This window comes from Hypomesus nipponensis, chromosome 6 (genome assembly GCF_054491055.1).
Source record: "Hypomesus nipponensis isolate SF chromosome 6, ASM5449105v1, whole genome shotgun sequence".
Lineage (NCBI taxonomy): Eukaryota > Metazoa > Chordata > Actinopteri > Osmeriformes > Osmeridae > Hypomesus > Hypomesus nipponensis.
The window spans coordinates 16,493,756-16,507,500 of record NC_140366.1 but is presented as its reverse complement, the minus strand read 5'-3'; the positions used below and the strand labels follow the sequence as shown (position 1 = coordinate 16,507,500).

General features: G+C 41.0%; 4 protein-coding genes and 1 long non-coding RNA gene across 7 annotated transcripts in view; 3 read left to right on the top strand and 2 right to left on the bottom strand.

The window, feature by feature from the left end:
• The window catches only part of prpf39 (PRP39 pre-mRNA processing factor 39 homolog (yeast)), a 7,724-nt gene extending 5,631 nt beyond the window's left edge, over positions 1-2,093 (top strand). Inside the window, exons 11-14 of the mRNA XM_084700507.1 lie at positions 1-118; positions 303-377; positions 1,206-1,305; positions 1,544-2,093. The exon at positions 1-118 is cut by the window's left edge and continues 67 nt beyond it. Coding sequence (XP_084556633.1) covers positions 1-118; positions 303-377; positions 1,206-1,305; positions 1,544-1,633 — 383 coding nt within the window. The 3' untranslated portion in view covers positions 1,634-2,093. The remainder of the gene's footprint in view (positions 119-302; positions 378-1,205; positions 1,306-1,543) is intronic.
• Positions 2,094-2,328: 235 nt separating this feature from the next.
• Positions 2,329-4,028, top strand: faua (FAU ubiquitin like and ribosomal protein S30 fusion a). The gene is made up of 5 exons (XM_084700685.1): positions 2,329-2,467; positions 3,066-3,147; positions 3,236-3,380; positions 3,559-3,614; positions 3,821-4,028. Exons 2-5 carry the CDS (start codon positions 3,073-3,075, stop codon positions 3,944-3,946), a joined length of 402 nt encoding a protein of 133 aa, XP_084556811.1. The 5' UTR covers positions 2,329-2,467; positions 3,066-3,072; the 3' UTR covers positions 3,947-4,028.
• A 1,270-nt stretch (positions 4,029-5,298) lies between these two features.
• Positions 5,299-7,857, bottom strand: fkbp3 (FKBP prolyl isomerase 3). Its single transcript, XM_084700521.1, has 7 exons — positions 7,261-7,857; positions 6,792-6,893; positions 6,614-6,709; positions 6,323-6,458; positions 6,138-6,205; positions 5,942-6,039; positions 5,299-5,768 (listed from the first exon to the last, which is right to left on the bottom strand). Exons 1-7 carry the CDS (start codon positions 7,420-7,422, stop codon positions 5,714-5,716), a joined length of 717 nt encoding a protein of 238 aa, XP_084556647.1. The 5' UTR covers positions 7,423-7,857; the 3' UTR covers positions 5,299-5,713.
• LOC146287358 (uncharacterized) lies at positions 6,656-12,382 on the top strand. 3 transcript variants are annotated; one of them, XR_014758506.1, is made up of 4 exons: positions 6,656-6,775; positions 8,956-9,027; positions 9,248-9,657; positions 12,015-12,382. It is a non-coding gene; the product is annotated as an uncharacterized LOC146287358 (long non-coding RNA). The 3 variants fall into 3 exon arrangements; XR_014758504.1 differs by lacking the exon at positions 12,015-12,382 and having other exon boundaries at positions 9,248-9,964; XR_014758505.1 differs by lacking the exons at positions 6,656-6,775; positions 12,015-12,382 and adding an exon at positions 8,119-8,250 and having other exon boundaries at positions 9,248-9,964.
• Positions 8,259-11,921, bottom strand: LOC146287359 (heme-binding protein 1-like). Its single transcript, XM_084700520.1, has 5 exons — positions 11,387-11,921; positions 10,953-11,044; positions 9,958-10,099; positions 9,482-9,665; positions 8,259-9,372 (listed from the first exon to the last, which is right to left on the bottom strand). The coding sequence occupies exons 1-5, from the start codon at positions 11,643-11,645 to the stop codon at positions 9,201-9,203; spliced, it is 849 nt and encodes a 282-aa protein (XP_084556646.1). The 5' UTR covers positions 11,646-11,921; the 3' UTR covers positions 8,259-9,200.
• Positions 12,383-13,745: the final 1,363 nt, after the last annotated feature.

Below are 13,745 nucleotides of genomic sequence, written 5' to 3'. Positions count from 1 at the left end.
CAGAGATCCTGGCCTGCTTCGACCGGGCCCTGAGCAGCTCACTGCCCCTGGAGTCTCGCCTCACTTTCTCTCAGCGCAAGGTTGAGTTCCTGGAAGACTTTGGCAGCGAGATTGATTTGTGAGTCCCCATTGAATTGATGAAACCGTAATCCATGAATGCAAAGGTGCTTATCTAAACCATATATTTGGTGGCACCTTCCCTAATATGTAGTTCAAGTGATACTTTTTGGAAACGCACCCCCATGCAATAGGCAAAATACGTTTGCTCTTCTAATCTGTCCTGATTTGATATTCTTTCACAGGCTAGTGATTGCGTATGAAGAACACCAGAAGCTTCAGAAAGAACATGACTCAACTAAGAGGAAAGCAGAGAATGGGTATGTATACACGGGGCTTCAAGTATTGCGGCACCGTTTGGATGTCCAGCGTGCGGCCATGAGAAAAAAAATCCAAATTAGGAACGTGGATGAGGTTTAATATTTTCGATTCAATTGATTTCCCCTACCAATCATATGAGAGAAACACAGCTATAACTAACGTTACAAGCCTATCAATAGCAGAGGAGGGCGGGTCCTGGCAACACAGTGTGAATGAGATCCATGCGTCACGTTAGCGTTGTAGGTGAAAGCATGGAGCGTAAATTCATGAAGCCTGGGGATGAGATCCTACCCATAGATAAGACTCCAAAATAAATGGCGCTGGGCATGGATAGAAGAAGGTCGAGAAGGCGAGCCTTTTGGCAGTTGGTGCAAGAAACTGAGAGAGCTTGGTGCTTTTTTTTGCACGTTTTGCTTGAGGAAGCTACTAAAAGCCAGCAGTGGTAAGAAAGTGCTTGCTCATTATGTCATAGAGCCACTGCCTGTGCACTCAAACTTACCACGACATTGCCGGGAGCAACTATTACAGCTGACACACCGTTGTCTATGACGTGACTGTGTCTGCGACTTAGTTTGGGCACAATCTGCACATGTATTGCAGAACATGACTTGTCATTCACAACTTCTTAGCCACTGCTCACCCTGTGTAGAATACTAGCAGAAGACTAAAAAGCGTTCAGGCTCAGGATATGTTTTCACTTAAACCCCTGTATACAGCTAAACTGATCTCTGTGGGTTTGGACAATTTGAAGGTTCAAAAACAACAAATGTTCCCAGTGTTTTTGCTAAACGTTAATCATTGACACAAACATGTTTAACCACCTGCAGCTCCCAGGAGCCCGAGTCCAAAAGGCAACGTCTGGATGAGAACTCAGGCTCAGGGGCCATGATGCAAGACAACTCTGCCTACAACTACAACTGGTACCAGGTGAGTTTCTGGACACGTCTGGGGACTTGGGTTGCATCTCCTTTGAGGTCAAAAAGACATGGTGTGTCCTGGACCTGGTAACATCAGATGGGGAAAGACAGTGTGAACGTCACAGCACAGGGACAGATTTCACAACCTTATGCAATGAGGGAGATCCCCAATGGGTTGACACACATATTTATTGATAAATTACCTTGATACATATTTAACTCATCCTATTTTTGTTTCCTCCTTCCAGCAACAGTACAACAACTGGGGTCAGAATTCCTGGGGGCAGTACAACCAGTATGCCCAGTATAACCAGTACTATCCACCTCCCCCTACATGATGAACCCAGCCTTCATGCTGAGAGATTCACAGAGGAAGCATCCTTTCTACCCCAGTGCAAACTACTTCAGACTCCCGTCTTCTTCTGATCAATGTCATTTTATTATTTCAGTACCTTTCATACCTTCATAACTGCCACCATAGGCTGGCCAATGTTTGTGTTGTTAACGCATGTGTTGTTGCAGACTTCAGATTTATTCTCATTCTGTTGAAGTGAAAAATAATTGTTTATAGATTGGATGATTTAGTTTGATCTGTCCTTTCTTTTTTTGCGGAAGTTAGTTTTGTTTGGTGAAGATGTAGATTTGTATGGATGCAGCGGTACATCTCTGATCCATAGCCCCTTCTCTGCTTTCCTAAGTGTTTTAAGATTTCAAGGTTATTTTGTTTCCTGCAACAAATGAAATTCAGATCCTTTTTTAATTTTGACCCAGTTTCATAATAAAGAGATTGATATCCTATTTTGACTGTGTTTTATTACTGAAGGACTTCTTAAAATGGAATTAAAAGTTTATCGTGTGAAAAACAAACATGGAAGATATATCCCATTCAGATAGTTGCACTTTCATCTGACAATTTTAGTGTATATTTAGTTTCAGTTTAAATTGCAACAATGGTGAGCGTGAATAAGCGTTGGTGTGTAAAAATACAGCGTTCAAAATTAATTGAATCTTGGACCGACACAATCGCTACAGTTTGATCGGGTTCGTTTATGAACGGGAGTGGCTACAGCTGCTGCGTAGCTCTTCCCGTTTTACGTAAACGTGCACATGCGCATTATCGACGGTCCGAAAGTCCTTTTTTGCCTAGTGTTGAACGACTAGCATCAAACGAGGTGAGGCCTTTGTAAATTTAATCAAAATAGCACATTTATAACCCCTTCATGACAGCGAATTTAGTGTTAACAATATTCGTTAACATGTAACTATCAAAGTTGACATTAGTTTGTATGGGAGCCATGTGTTTTGTCAGTTTTTATCAGTAAATTACCAAAAACGCATGCCCCATGTGGCTAGCTAGCTAACTAGCTTCCTTTCCGCCAACATAACTTGGTCCTTTCACGCCTGCCCCTACGTTTCCTTCCTACATCAGTTGACCATATTCACTCTTGTCTGATAGCCTTGTGATGTTTTAAAATGTCTAAATGACTAGATGCAGATTATATAGTTGCATCAAATTTCACTAGCATGTAGAGAATAATTCCGGAACAAGGTCCCATTGGCTTGTACTTTTAGCAACGTAATGAGCTAGCCAGCTAGTTGTGTATCTTGACAACAAAAAATGTGATGAAATGTCATACTTTTAATTTTTTGCTTGGTTACTAAAGCTGTTTGTGAACCCATTAACTTAACCCTAAATCTTGTTAGCTGACATACGCACGTGGTTTTCCCACTGGGGTATTCATTGATTTCCACAAACGCCGTTTCTTCCAGCCTGAAAATGCAGCTCTTTCTACGTGCCCAGAGTACTCACACCCTTGAGGTGACTGGCCAGGAGACTGTCAAAGACATCAAGGTAAGAATACATCAATTCACCTGTAGCACTAATTTACTTAACCATAGTGTCCTCGAGGCCTTTCTAATCAGTCATTATGATGTTTCAGGCTCATGTCCAGGCTTTGGAAGGTCTGCTGGTGGAGGAGCAGGTGCTGCTGCTGGCTGGCTCTCCCCTGGAGGATGATCTCTCCCTGGCTGCCTGTGGCATCTCTGAGCTCTGTACTCTAGAGGTGGCCGGCAGACTGTTGGGAGGTTAGTATACAGCTATCTGTGGAAATTCAACTAATTTCTTCAGCCGTTTAAATCTAGCAGAACTACAATCTGTAAATGGGGATATTGGGCTAATTATTTGCTTTCATCTCACTGAATAAAAATGTTCTATGGAAAAAGAGGGTGTTTTAACCTCCCATTTTTACGTTTTTTCCACCAGGTAAGGTCCACGGCTCCCTGGCCCGTGCCGGAAAAGTAAGGGGACAGACACCCAAGGTCAGTAGAATCACCTCATGTGCACATTAGGCCCTGCTAATTACAATTCTACAATTTGACAGACATGGAATTTGCCATTTGTAACATGTAAATACGGTAATTTGTCACCGACAGTGTGTTAATTGGAACAAATGGAAATAAGCAGATGTTTGTCACCGCTCTAAAGATGATGTCCAAAATACTTAAACATGTTGTTTGTTTTCCAGGTCGACAAACAGGAGAAGAAGAAGAAGAAGACTGGCCGTGCCAAGCGTCGCATCCAGTACAACAGACGCTTCGTCAACGTGGTGCCCACCTTCGGCAAGAAGAAGGGACCCAATGCCAACTCCTAAACTTCCATCACATCCCTTTTTGTTTTAACCAAGCTAAATGTTATCCTTCTGTACAGAATAAAATTGGTTTGGTAAAAAGGTAGCTTTTGTTTCTGCGATTGATGACTAAATGTTGAGTGTCCTGCAAAATACATGTGAGTTTATACAATGGTGATCTAGAAGGCTTTTATGGGTAATGTTACAACATTCTAGAGTGGGGAACCCCCGTGCAAAAAGCCAGTGATTCTCTAATTCACAGGGCAGGCTAGTCTTAGCCCTTTTTGGTCTCATGTCTTAAAGGCAGGGTAGGCAATGTTGTTGAGAAGCATTTGTCATATTTGCCCAAAAGTAACTTAACGGCTTGATAGCAACCATTATATAAAGGTTCGATTTGTAAAATTAATGAATCCTTAAGACATCTGTGGGTATTACAATACAGTAATAAACAAGACCAGTCATTAAGGGGTAGGGGGACCCCGTAGTGTAGTGGGTTGAGAGCAAGAGCCCACACCACAACCTGGGTTCAAAACCAACACAGAGCGTAGTGCCAAACATCCGTGGGCCCAGATCCCTGTAACTGCAGCGCACTCCCTGACAGTCCAGATCCCCTCTCCTAACTGTCTTTCCAGGTACCCATTCCCACCAAGAAAAGCTCAACCAGGAGTCAAAAATAAACCTACCCTTTGTCAGTTTTAGTCATATGTTGAGTTTCAAATCCAATATTTAAATTGTTTATTTTAACTTAAAAGTTACATTGTGGTCATGTGAGATGTGGGACTTCACCTTCAGTTTCATTAATAGTCTGCTCTCCGCAAAAAAACGCTTGTAAGTCTCAGGAAGATTACCTTTAGTTTGGTTTGAAACAGTGCACATTATACAATGATAATCAGTGTGGATCATCTTCTCCAGGGTGTAAAGTAATATTTACAATTATAGGTAAGAACGATATATAAATGTATCGACCCCCCAACCTGTTGTTTTTACCTCTTTTTGGGGGGAGGGGGTACAAGTCTTAATCAGGAGGGTGAAGCCCCCCCCCCCCCGTAATTCGAACCCTGGACTCTTACTACTTCGTAAATAACTTTCTGCTGCCAGCATTTCTGGAAATGAACGAGGGTAAAACCTTTTTTAGACTTGACTAAATGAAATGTAAGACCTCGGATGAAAACATTTTGAAATGTTTTTAGGCCTTCAATTTCAGTTCAGAATTTGTAAGACCCCGTGGGAACCCTGTAGCTAGCTTTGCGCAACTTGCCTACCCTGCCTTTATTTTTTTTATCAACACTAGAAATGTAAACATGGCTGGTATTTCATTTGATTACACGCACACAGTATATTACTAGCACTGGTTAAAAAACACATTTACATTTCAATTTTGTTCCCAAAATCAGTTTATTTATTTTCACAACATACATGCAAATGAAACAAAAACAAAACGCAGGAACGAAACAGGTATTCCTCTGCTTATTTACTCAGGATGCCCCATCTGTACAGTGCTGCCCGGTCATCTCTTAGTAGGCCACGCTGGGAGGGACAGAAGACTGGCAACTCACTTCCGACGCTAACTAGCTGCCAATCGGTTAATTCTTTACCAGATTCCTCATTATGACGAGTGTGGATAAAGCAGAAACATGGCAACCAATACAACTAAATGAAACGGAACACGCAGTTGCTTGAAAACGTTTTAAGACCGTAAAGCCACTTATTTCCCTCCGAGCATGGCCGTCTAGTGACTACCGTGTTTTCCCCCTCCTTAGGGAATAGTGCATGCTGGAGACGATTCTGCCGTTAATCTACGGACACCAGTTCAACCTCGAAAATCAGATTTGCATTCGGTGGGATTCTGGTGTAAGGGTGGGTTAAGGAGAAGAATATGAAAATTACAGTGGGAAAAAAAGGTTTTTCACTTAACTTTGAGAGGTTACTTGACCAAGGCCAAATAACCTGTTGTAACATGATTTGAGGCGTTTCAGCACTCATAGAACAATACACTGCCATAAATGTAACAAAGGATACTTGGAGTCTGGAAGACCCTTCCGTCCATAGGCCCACTCTGCCTCAATCTCCAGTTTTGCCGTTTCACCCTTGCTCATCGTGAGAACTCCTTCATCCCACTATGGAAACAAGGTTTGTCAGAAATATTTTAGTAATCAGTAACTTACATACACATTCATTAAAATGCAAAGGGGGTGGGTGTATAGTAATGACTTACTCCTCTGATTACTCTGCCCAAGCCAACCTTAAAGCTTAAGGGCTTGCTTTGCTTCTTCTTTCTGGCAGCTTCAGGAAAGTGGAGACAGGAGGCGAAAGTTGCTTAAATTCTGTTCATACTGAAAACTTTGGAGATCAACGATATCCTCAAGACAAGAGCATGAATGAAAGGGAAGGGGTCCATACTTGCAGGAATGTTGGTGTCGAACACAGTGCCGTCCTCCAGGGAACCTGTGTACCAACAGCTCACAGTATCGCCCTTCTTTGGAAAGTTTGTCTTGTCTCCTTTTTTCAACACAGCCTTTTTAAATTTGGGAGGACCCTGAAAAATCCAATGATTCAAGGTTATCATAAAATCATCAAAATTAGGTATACAGGAGGGTAATTTTTCAATTAATTTTGAACACTTCTTCATGTTTGCTTGGGTACATATTAATTGTGCCATGTCTTTCTGCAAGTATTTATGTACAACTGTACCTCATCGATAACCTCTGTCTCTTTAGGTTTGTCTTCAATCTTCACAGTTCTAACCTGCTCCATTACTTCCTCTATGGGTTCTGTGCCTACAAACCGCTGTTCATAACAAGTAAAAGTTTCAGTGACATTCATCAGCTGTTGTATTACGTCCATTCAAAACAGGTAAGAGTTCACTTACTTTGCTTGCAAACAGGTCATTGTAGGCATTTATCAGCTGTTCTTTCTTTGCCGTTTTTGCAACATTCTTGATATTTCCCATCAACTTGTGTTCAGCGAGAAACTGTAAGAAAGGTGAAGTGTCAAACCTAAATGTCACATCTGGTAGAATGTTTAGAAAATGACATTAGGCCATTTTGTAAAGATGGCAACCTTTAAATATGTGTATCAGCTCAAATCTGAAAAACTATTCTAGCGTGCACAGCCTTTCTCTCAAACGTTAGAAATTATGACATGCATTTGCCATATTATGTTTCACTGTCTCGTATGTTAGCTAGCTATAATAAATTGGCAATAGCCCATCAATGCGGAGTGGCAGCTAGCTAGTGCTAGCTATAGCCACCATGCGTTCCATGCAGTTTCAAGTTAACTATGACATTTCAGTGTGCGCTTACACGCCATTGTCTGCATGGTTCAAGTATAAAACATACCGAGTGGGCTGCATTGTCCTGAATGAATTTAATGACATCTTTTTTGTTTAGATCATCACTTTTGAGCTGTTCATCGCTCCATTCTCTGGTTGGTTCTTCCGCCATTTTAAAAACGCAGTGCTGCTGTTGAACCTTTACATCCGACTTCTCAGAACCAATCATATACGACTTCTCAAATAAGTTTCTCAAGCTGTTCCTTATCGATAATGGACTTCATTTCCTTATGCCCTAAATGCCTCAAAGCATAGCCCATTGAAGTTATGATTTTGAATGCAAATCCTTGTTAGAAAATAATCCTTACATATTTTTTGGTAAATAGTTAATAGATCGCCAAATCTTCAGGTGCGACAATCCATTTACTTGTTTCATTTACATAAATACAATACAAGCCTACTAGGTACACATGAATCATGTGCAACTATTATTATAGAATCTGTATCATGCATGCCAACATTTCTGGATTCAATCTATTTGCTACAGTACCATCTGGTGGAAAACAAATGCCAGCACTGTTGGCAACAACCTGTACTTACTAGCTACCTAGCATATAACAAACTATCGCATCTTTTTGTGAAGTAGTCTCGGAAAATAAGCAAATATTTCGTGACACGTTGTAGTCTTTACCACTAAGCTTAATCAACCTAGACTACCTTTCAATCAAAAAAAGTGTTTCAGCACAGGACGGTCTGAGCAGAGATGCGAGTCTGCAACCTGGTTGCCCTGGTTACAGGTATGGCGTAACCAGGTATGGCGTAAAATACGCCATATTTTAGTGCGACAGTTTTCGATAGGTCACTGGTTTCTTTTTCCCACCATTTGCTTTAATGAAAATATAAACACAGGACAAATACACGTATACTATGCTATTTTTGCTTGGGTGAAGCAAAACTGTGTAAAAAAAAAAGAAGCTTAGTCATAAAGATCAGAGTTTTCACTTCTGCCTACCAAAGAGGAAGAACTTGGCTGTACCAGAGCCTTTAAGCGTTTAAGGTATTAGATATATAGGCTACTATATTAGACATTCTCTGGCTGTACTGTACCCATAACTCCAAAAGTCTGTGCTTAGGTACCATTTATCGTGACCATGTTCAGTTTTTATTTTATTTTTAATTTGTCATCATTTTCCAGCTTAAACTATTCCTAAGAGACAACACTCTGAGTTGTAGCTAAAATAATACAATATATAATTAATATAATTATTCAGGTCACAAGTGTATGGATATAGATAAAAGCATGTATTTTATATTACTATAACGGAAGCCTTCTAACAGACATGAAATCATCACACAATACGAGTATGACACCTATAAAACAGACCATTATGATTGATTACAAGTCATATCTTTCACAAACATTTACAGTGTTATTTTTTACTTAATATGTAAATCCTGGAATTTGTCCAGAAACTGCATTCTGGCAATCACACAGGCACTGAAATTTACAAATGGTGTTTATCAAGTTGGTACAAAGACATGATAGAAATATGAACAGATTGCACAGATTGTGTAAGGCTCTTTTTGTCTCAAAAATGATAATCATCTAGCAATTCACATGAATGAATTAACCTGCGTACCTGAATATTGCTGCCTTCAACAGTGGCTACATGCACTGCCAAACAATTAAATGATGTGTGTTTGTGTTAAGATGGTGTTTGGCTGAGAAGGTGACTTTTTTTCTCTCCATTCATATCATCAGGATTAATCCAGTGAGTGAGGATGAACAGTCTGCATGTGTAATACGAATAAGTACAGCAGATTTTCAAGGACCGTAAGTACATCGTTTTCCAGTATGTATGTCAGTTTGGATAAAAGAGCTGAATAAATGTATGTAAACTAGTAATATATATGCAAAAGTAGTCATTGTGCTGTAATATTGGCCTTGCACCTAAAACATACGGCACGCACCCAAGTTGTTTGTGTGGTGAACTGATCCTCCCTGCTTCAGAGGCGCTCCAATAACCAGACTTCGTTGTGTCTGTGGGTCGCAGCCAGGCTGGTGTATCCAGCCACGATGAAAGAATCACTCACAGAAACCTCCAGAGGGTCCAGGACCTCAGAGAAGGCATTGATCTCCCTCAGGATGGAGCTCTCGCTGGTCGGACCACTGAAAGACCTGTGAGGAGAGGTGCAGAGAGACACAGGATCCGTAAAGAGACAACTGGACAAACAGCCTCAACCGCATCAGTGCATGCATGAGCGCATGGGAGACAAACTGTCACTACCTGGCGTACGCCACAGTGGCAGGCCACGTCTCTATGGTGATGTCAGGGTCAGCAGGCATAGGGGGCTGGTGCTGGTGATGACAGGGCAGGTGGTACGCCACTGTTACAACTCTGGACAGCGCGGTCCGAGTGTCGTCTGTCCGCACCACTGTCACTATTGGCACGGTCATACCCAGGTAACTCCCTGTCAGACAGTGCAGATCCAACAAGGGGTTAGTCACTAGTCGGGACCTCCCGCCCTGTGTGTTTTGATGCTTCCCTCATCCGACACACCTGATTCAAATGAATGGGTTGTTATCAGGCTTCTGCTGAGCTTGATAACGACCCCTTTCATTTGAATCTGTTGTGTTGGAAGAGGGAAGCATCAAAACATCCAGGACCGGGGTATTGAATGGCTGTTCTAAAGCATCAGTAACAGCCATGACTAGAAGCCAACAACTTGCAGGGTTGAGAGCAGGTCCCCTACACTCACTCACCTAGAGTATTATGTTGGCAGATATATCTCATGAGCTTCATGAAGCCAGCACAGATGCTCTGCTCGTACGTATCGTTCTGCATGGTGACACATGCCCAGAAGGCCTTCTGGTAGACACGCTTTTCATACGGTACATTGTCACGCTGAGGAAATGCATAGGCAAATCGGTAGATAAGTGATGTAACAATACTGTAGTTTGCTGACACACTGCATAGATGCTTCAGCTAGTCTTGTTGTCAATTTTCTCAAAAGAGCAATGGACAGTTAACAGGCAACATATTAATTTAGGCAAGTTTGTTGTATGTTGTAAAAACACTTGATTGCCTAATTATTTCACACAATATTGTAGAAATCTATAAAATTCTATGGAAAACAATCCTTTTTAGACGTTTCGAGGCGTCCTGTCAGCAATCTGAGACAACTCAATAACATGAGAAGATACTGTATACTGACAGAGTAAGACAATGTTTACAATATTAAAATCTGACCTCTAGATGAGTGGTCAGATTTTAACATTTGTATTGTGTCAGATTGTGGTGATTAGTAGTAGGCAGGCTAGTTATGCACCTCTTATATTTTGTAAGGGAGCAAAAACTGTCCTAAATTGTCACGTATCCTGACTGAATGGCTGAATCTAAGTTCCTGAGACTCTAATGTTGCACATTATGTGAACCAACTGGGTCAGTGCATAGTTGCCATGGAAATAAATAGGAGGCTGTGTGGTCCAGTGGTTTAAGAAACCCATCTCCGCCACTGACTCATTGTGTGACTGAGAAAGTCACTTAACCTCCTCGTGTTCCGTCTTTCAGGTGAGACGTAGTTGTAAGTGACTGTGCAGCTGATGCATAGTTCCCACACCCTAGTATCTGTAAGTCGCCTTGGATAAAGCCATCTGCTAAATAAATAAATAAATAAATAATAATATATTTTTTAAAGCACACACCATAAATGCTGAGACACATAAGGTAGGACACATGAACCTAAGAGCTGGCCTACCTTCTCATGGGTGACGAGTGTGAAGGGGACCTTCTCCCTTACAGGTGTGGTTTCCATGTCAGTGGTAAGCTGCTGGATTGGCTGGGCCATATCTGTAGAAATGACAGGAAGTAAGATTCCTACTGCAACCTGCTATTAGTGCACTTGTATTCAGATCAAGTTCAAAAGTTTAGCGCACACACAATTTAAAACGAACAGAATGTTGCTAAAAACACAAAATAGGATACTTAACCTTACATAGGCCTACACGATATGATACCCTATCTAATCCAACTTCTCAGGTTTTTAGCTAAAACTTTCTTTCAGCGAATCTGATATACTTGCCTAATTGTTCGTAGAGGGAATGTACAGAAAGAAGATTAACACAAACCGATGCCATTGTGAGCCAACTATTTGCACGCTGAAAAGCTGGGCTATATCAAAATACTTCTTACCTTGAGGTATATCGATGGCATGCCCTCTACCAACATCCTGCCAAAAATTGAAGAGTCGGTCTTGATCCTCTTGCTCCATGACCTCGTTCTGTCCATCTAGTTCTGCGTTGTCGCCAAATGAGTCTGGATCCAAATCATCCTCCTCCGTGAAAGATTCCAAATCTTCCAAAGTTAAAATCCTGAGAGAGGGTCGTGAGACAGATTCGCTAACGCTGTTATCCCCACCTCTGCCATTCATGCCGCAGCTCTCGCGATCCATGATATTCGAACCCAGGAAAAGGAACTTGTAAATCAGAATGCAGGATTTATCCTAATTGAACGAGAAAGACAATTTAAGTGGTGAAATTGTGAAAGTGAGGTATACAAACAGTTCTAAACACTTGGCAAGGTAGAAATCGGGAGTTCGACTTTCCACTCGTCCCTTAAAATACGGAATCGTCCCGTAGTTGAGAATAAAATAGCGCGTCCCGTTTTGAATCAATACGGAACGGGTTTTGTCCCGTATTTTCAGAGTTGTCTTCAACGCAGCATCCCATGCAAATCATCCCATCCACATGAAGACTCGTCCTATTCTACTCCTGATTGGGTAATACTCGCTGCCATCGTTGGTTTGATATGTTTGTTTCAGGGTCACGGCCAATCAGAGTCAGAGGAGGGAGGGTCTCATGGCGGAGAATATCTGGAGCTCGAGATACCCCCCCGCGTAATAAGAAGGACACTTGTAAAATGAAGTAGGCTTGACATGCTCCAATACTGCACACTTCTTCTGGTCCACTGATGTTATCATGTTCATGATGTTCATGGAAGAGCCTTTGCAAGTCTCCTGCACTATATATATTTTTTCCCAATATACCTGTTTGAGTATCAAAGTATTTCTTTAATTTTAAGTTAATAAGTTATGGATCTGTTAATTTAATAAGTTAATAAAATATGGTTCACATCTCACGAGTTGCTCCAAAAGCCTATTTTTTGTGGTCTCACTGTCAAACTTTGTTGGCCTATGTTTAATTTTCGTCATAGATGTGTATGACCACTTGAGTTGTGATAGAGAGACTGAGTGCATCTGTTCACACTGATTTCAAAAGCAGATATTTTTTATAATATCCATGTATCAATCCCCGCTCTCCAGCTGCGGCAGGCGTCACTTATTTTTCTGTATTGAAGGTTGCAACCCTAACTGTAACTGCGGTCAAGAATAAATAAACGAGTGCCTAAGTAATATCCACTAAACGGCTGCTGTGTCACCATGCCTGACTAACCAATTAGCTATACATGTAACAATCTAATTTATTTAAGCATTAACGAATGAAATGTTCAAGATTCTCTCCCGCGGTGTAGCCTACTTGTTAGTAACAACAACAATCACATATACCTAATAAATATGAAATGTAGGCGTGTCCAAAATGGGGAACCAGGCTACTGAACATATTACTGAATCAAATGATTTCCCTATTTAAAGAGTAACTGTAACCAAACTTCAAACAATCTTTTTATTTTTACCCCCTCTGATCTGAGGCTAACGCAGGGATAAATGCTTAAATCCTGGTGTTGATAAATTTCCGACAAATAACCATCTGCTAACTTTACTTCTGCACAAAAAGTATATGAAATAGCTAAACTACACCGTTTCTGATTATGAAAAAAATATTAGTGGGATGGGGGAATATTTAATGCAACAATATCACCGCAAACATGATCTCAATGAACTAGAGCTAGTGGATCGTGCAGAGCAGGAGGTGGACAGAAGAGGTGGTCTTAAAAAATCTTAGCTACAGGTGGATCCCAACTTTAGTAGGATCCCACTGTAGCTTAACTTTGCTAACAATGAAGGGCGATGTTACAGTGATTCAAGAAGTGAATCTTCAGAAGAATCTTGTCATGTTGACTAATGCATCTTAATCTCTGGGCTTTTCTAGACGTTCATTATGGATTTATGCTTAGTCGATCTATTTTGTGTTAAATCATCTGCTCAATCTCATATTTTTATGAATTGGCCTGTGGTAGGCTAACACTGAATTAATTATGCTTCATTAGCTATTTATAAACAATTCAGATATTTAACAGCATTCATTAACAATGATTGAACAATCAGTAAATGACTAGTTAATGCATATACAGAAACCGAAGGTTGAAATCGAACTCAAAACCTCATGTGTTATTCTTTGGATCATCTTCAAGGATGCATTGAACCATTCGATCAGAACGGTGGAGCTTGGTTGCCAAAAGAAGACCCAGAGAACACAATTTATAAACCAGTGCTATATATGTCAACTGCCAGTTTGGTCTGCTTATTCTTGCTTAAGTGAAGGGCAATTAACCCTGGAGAAAGGATTTGAAGCAGCCTACCCTGACAGTGTAA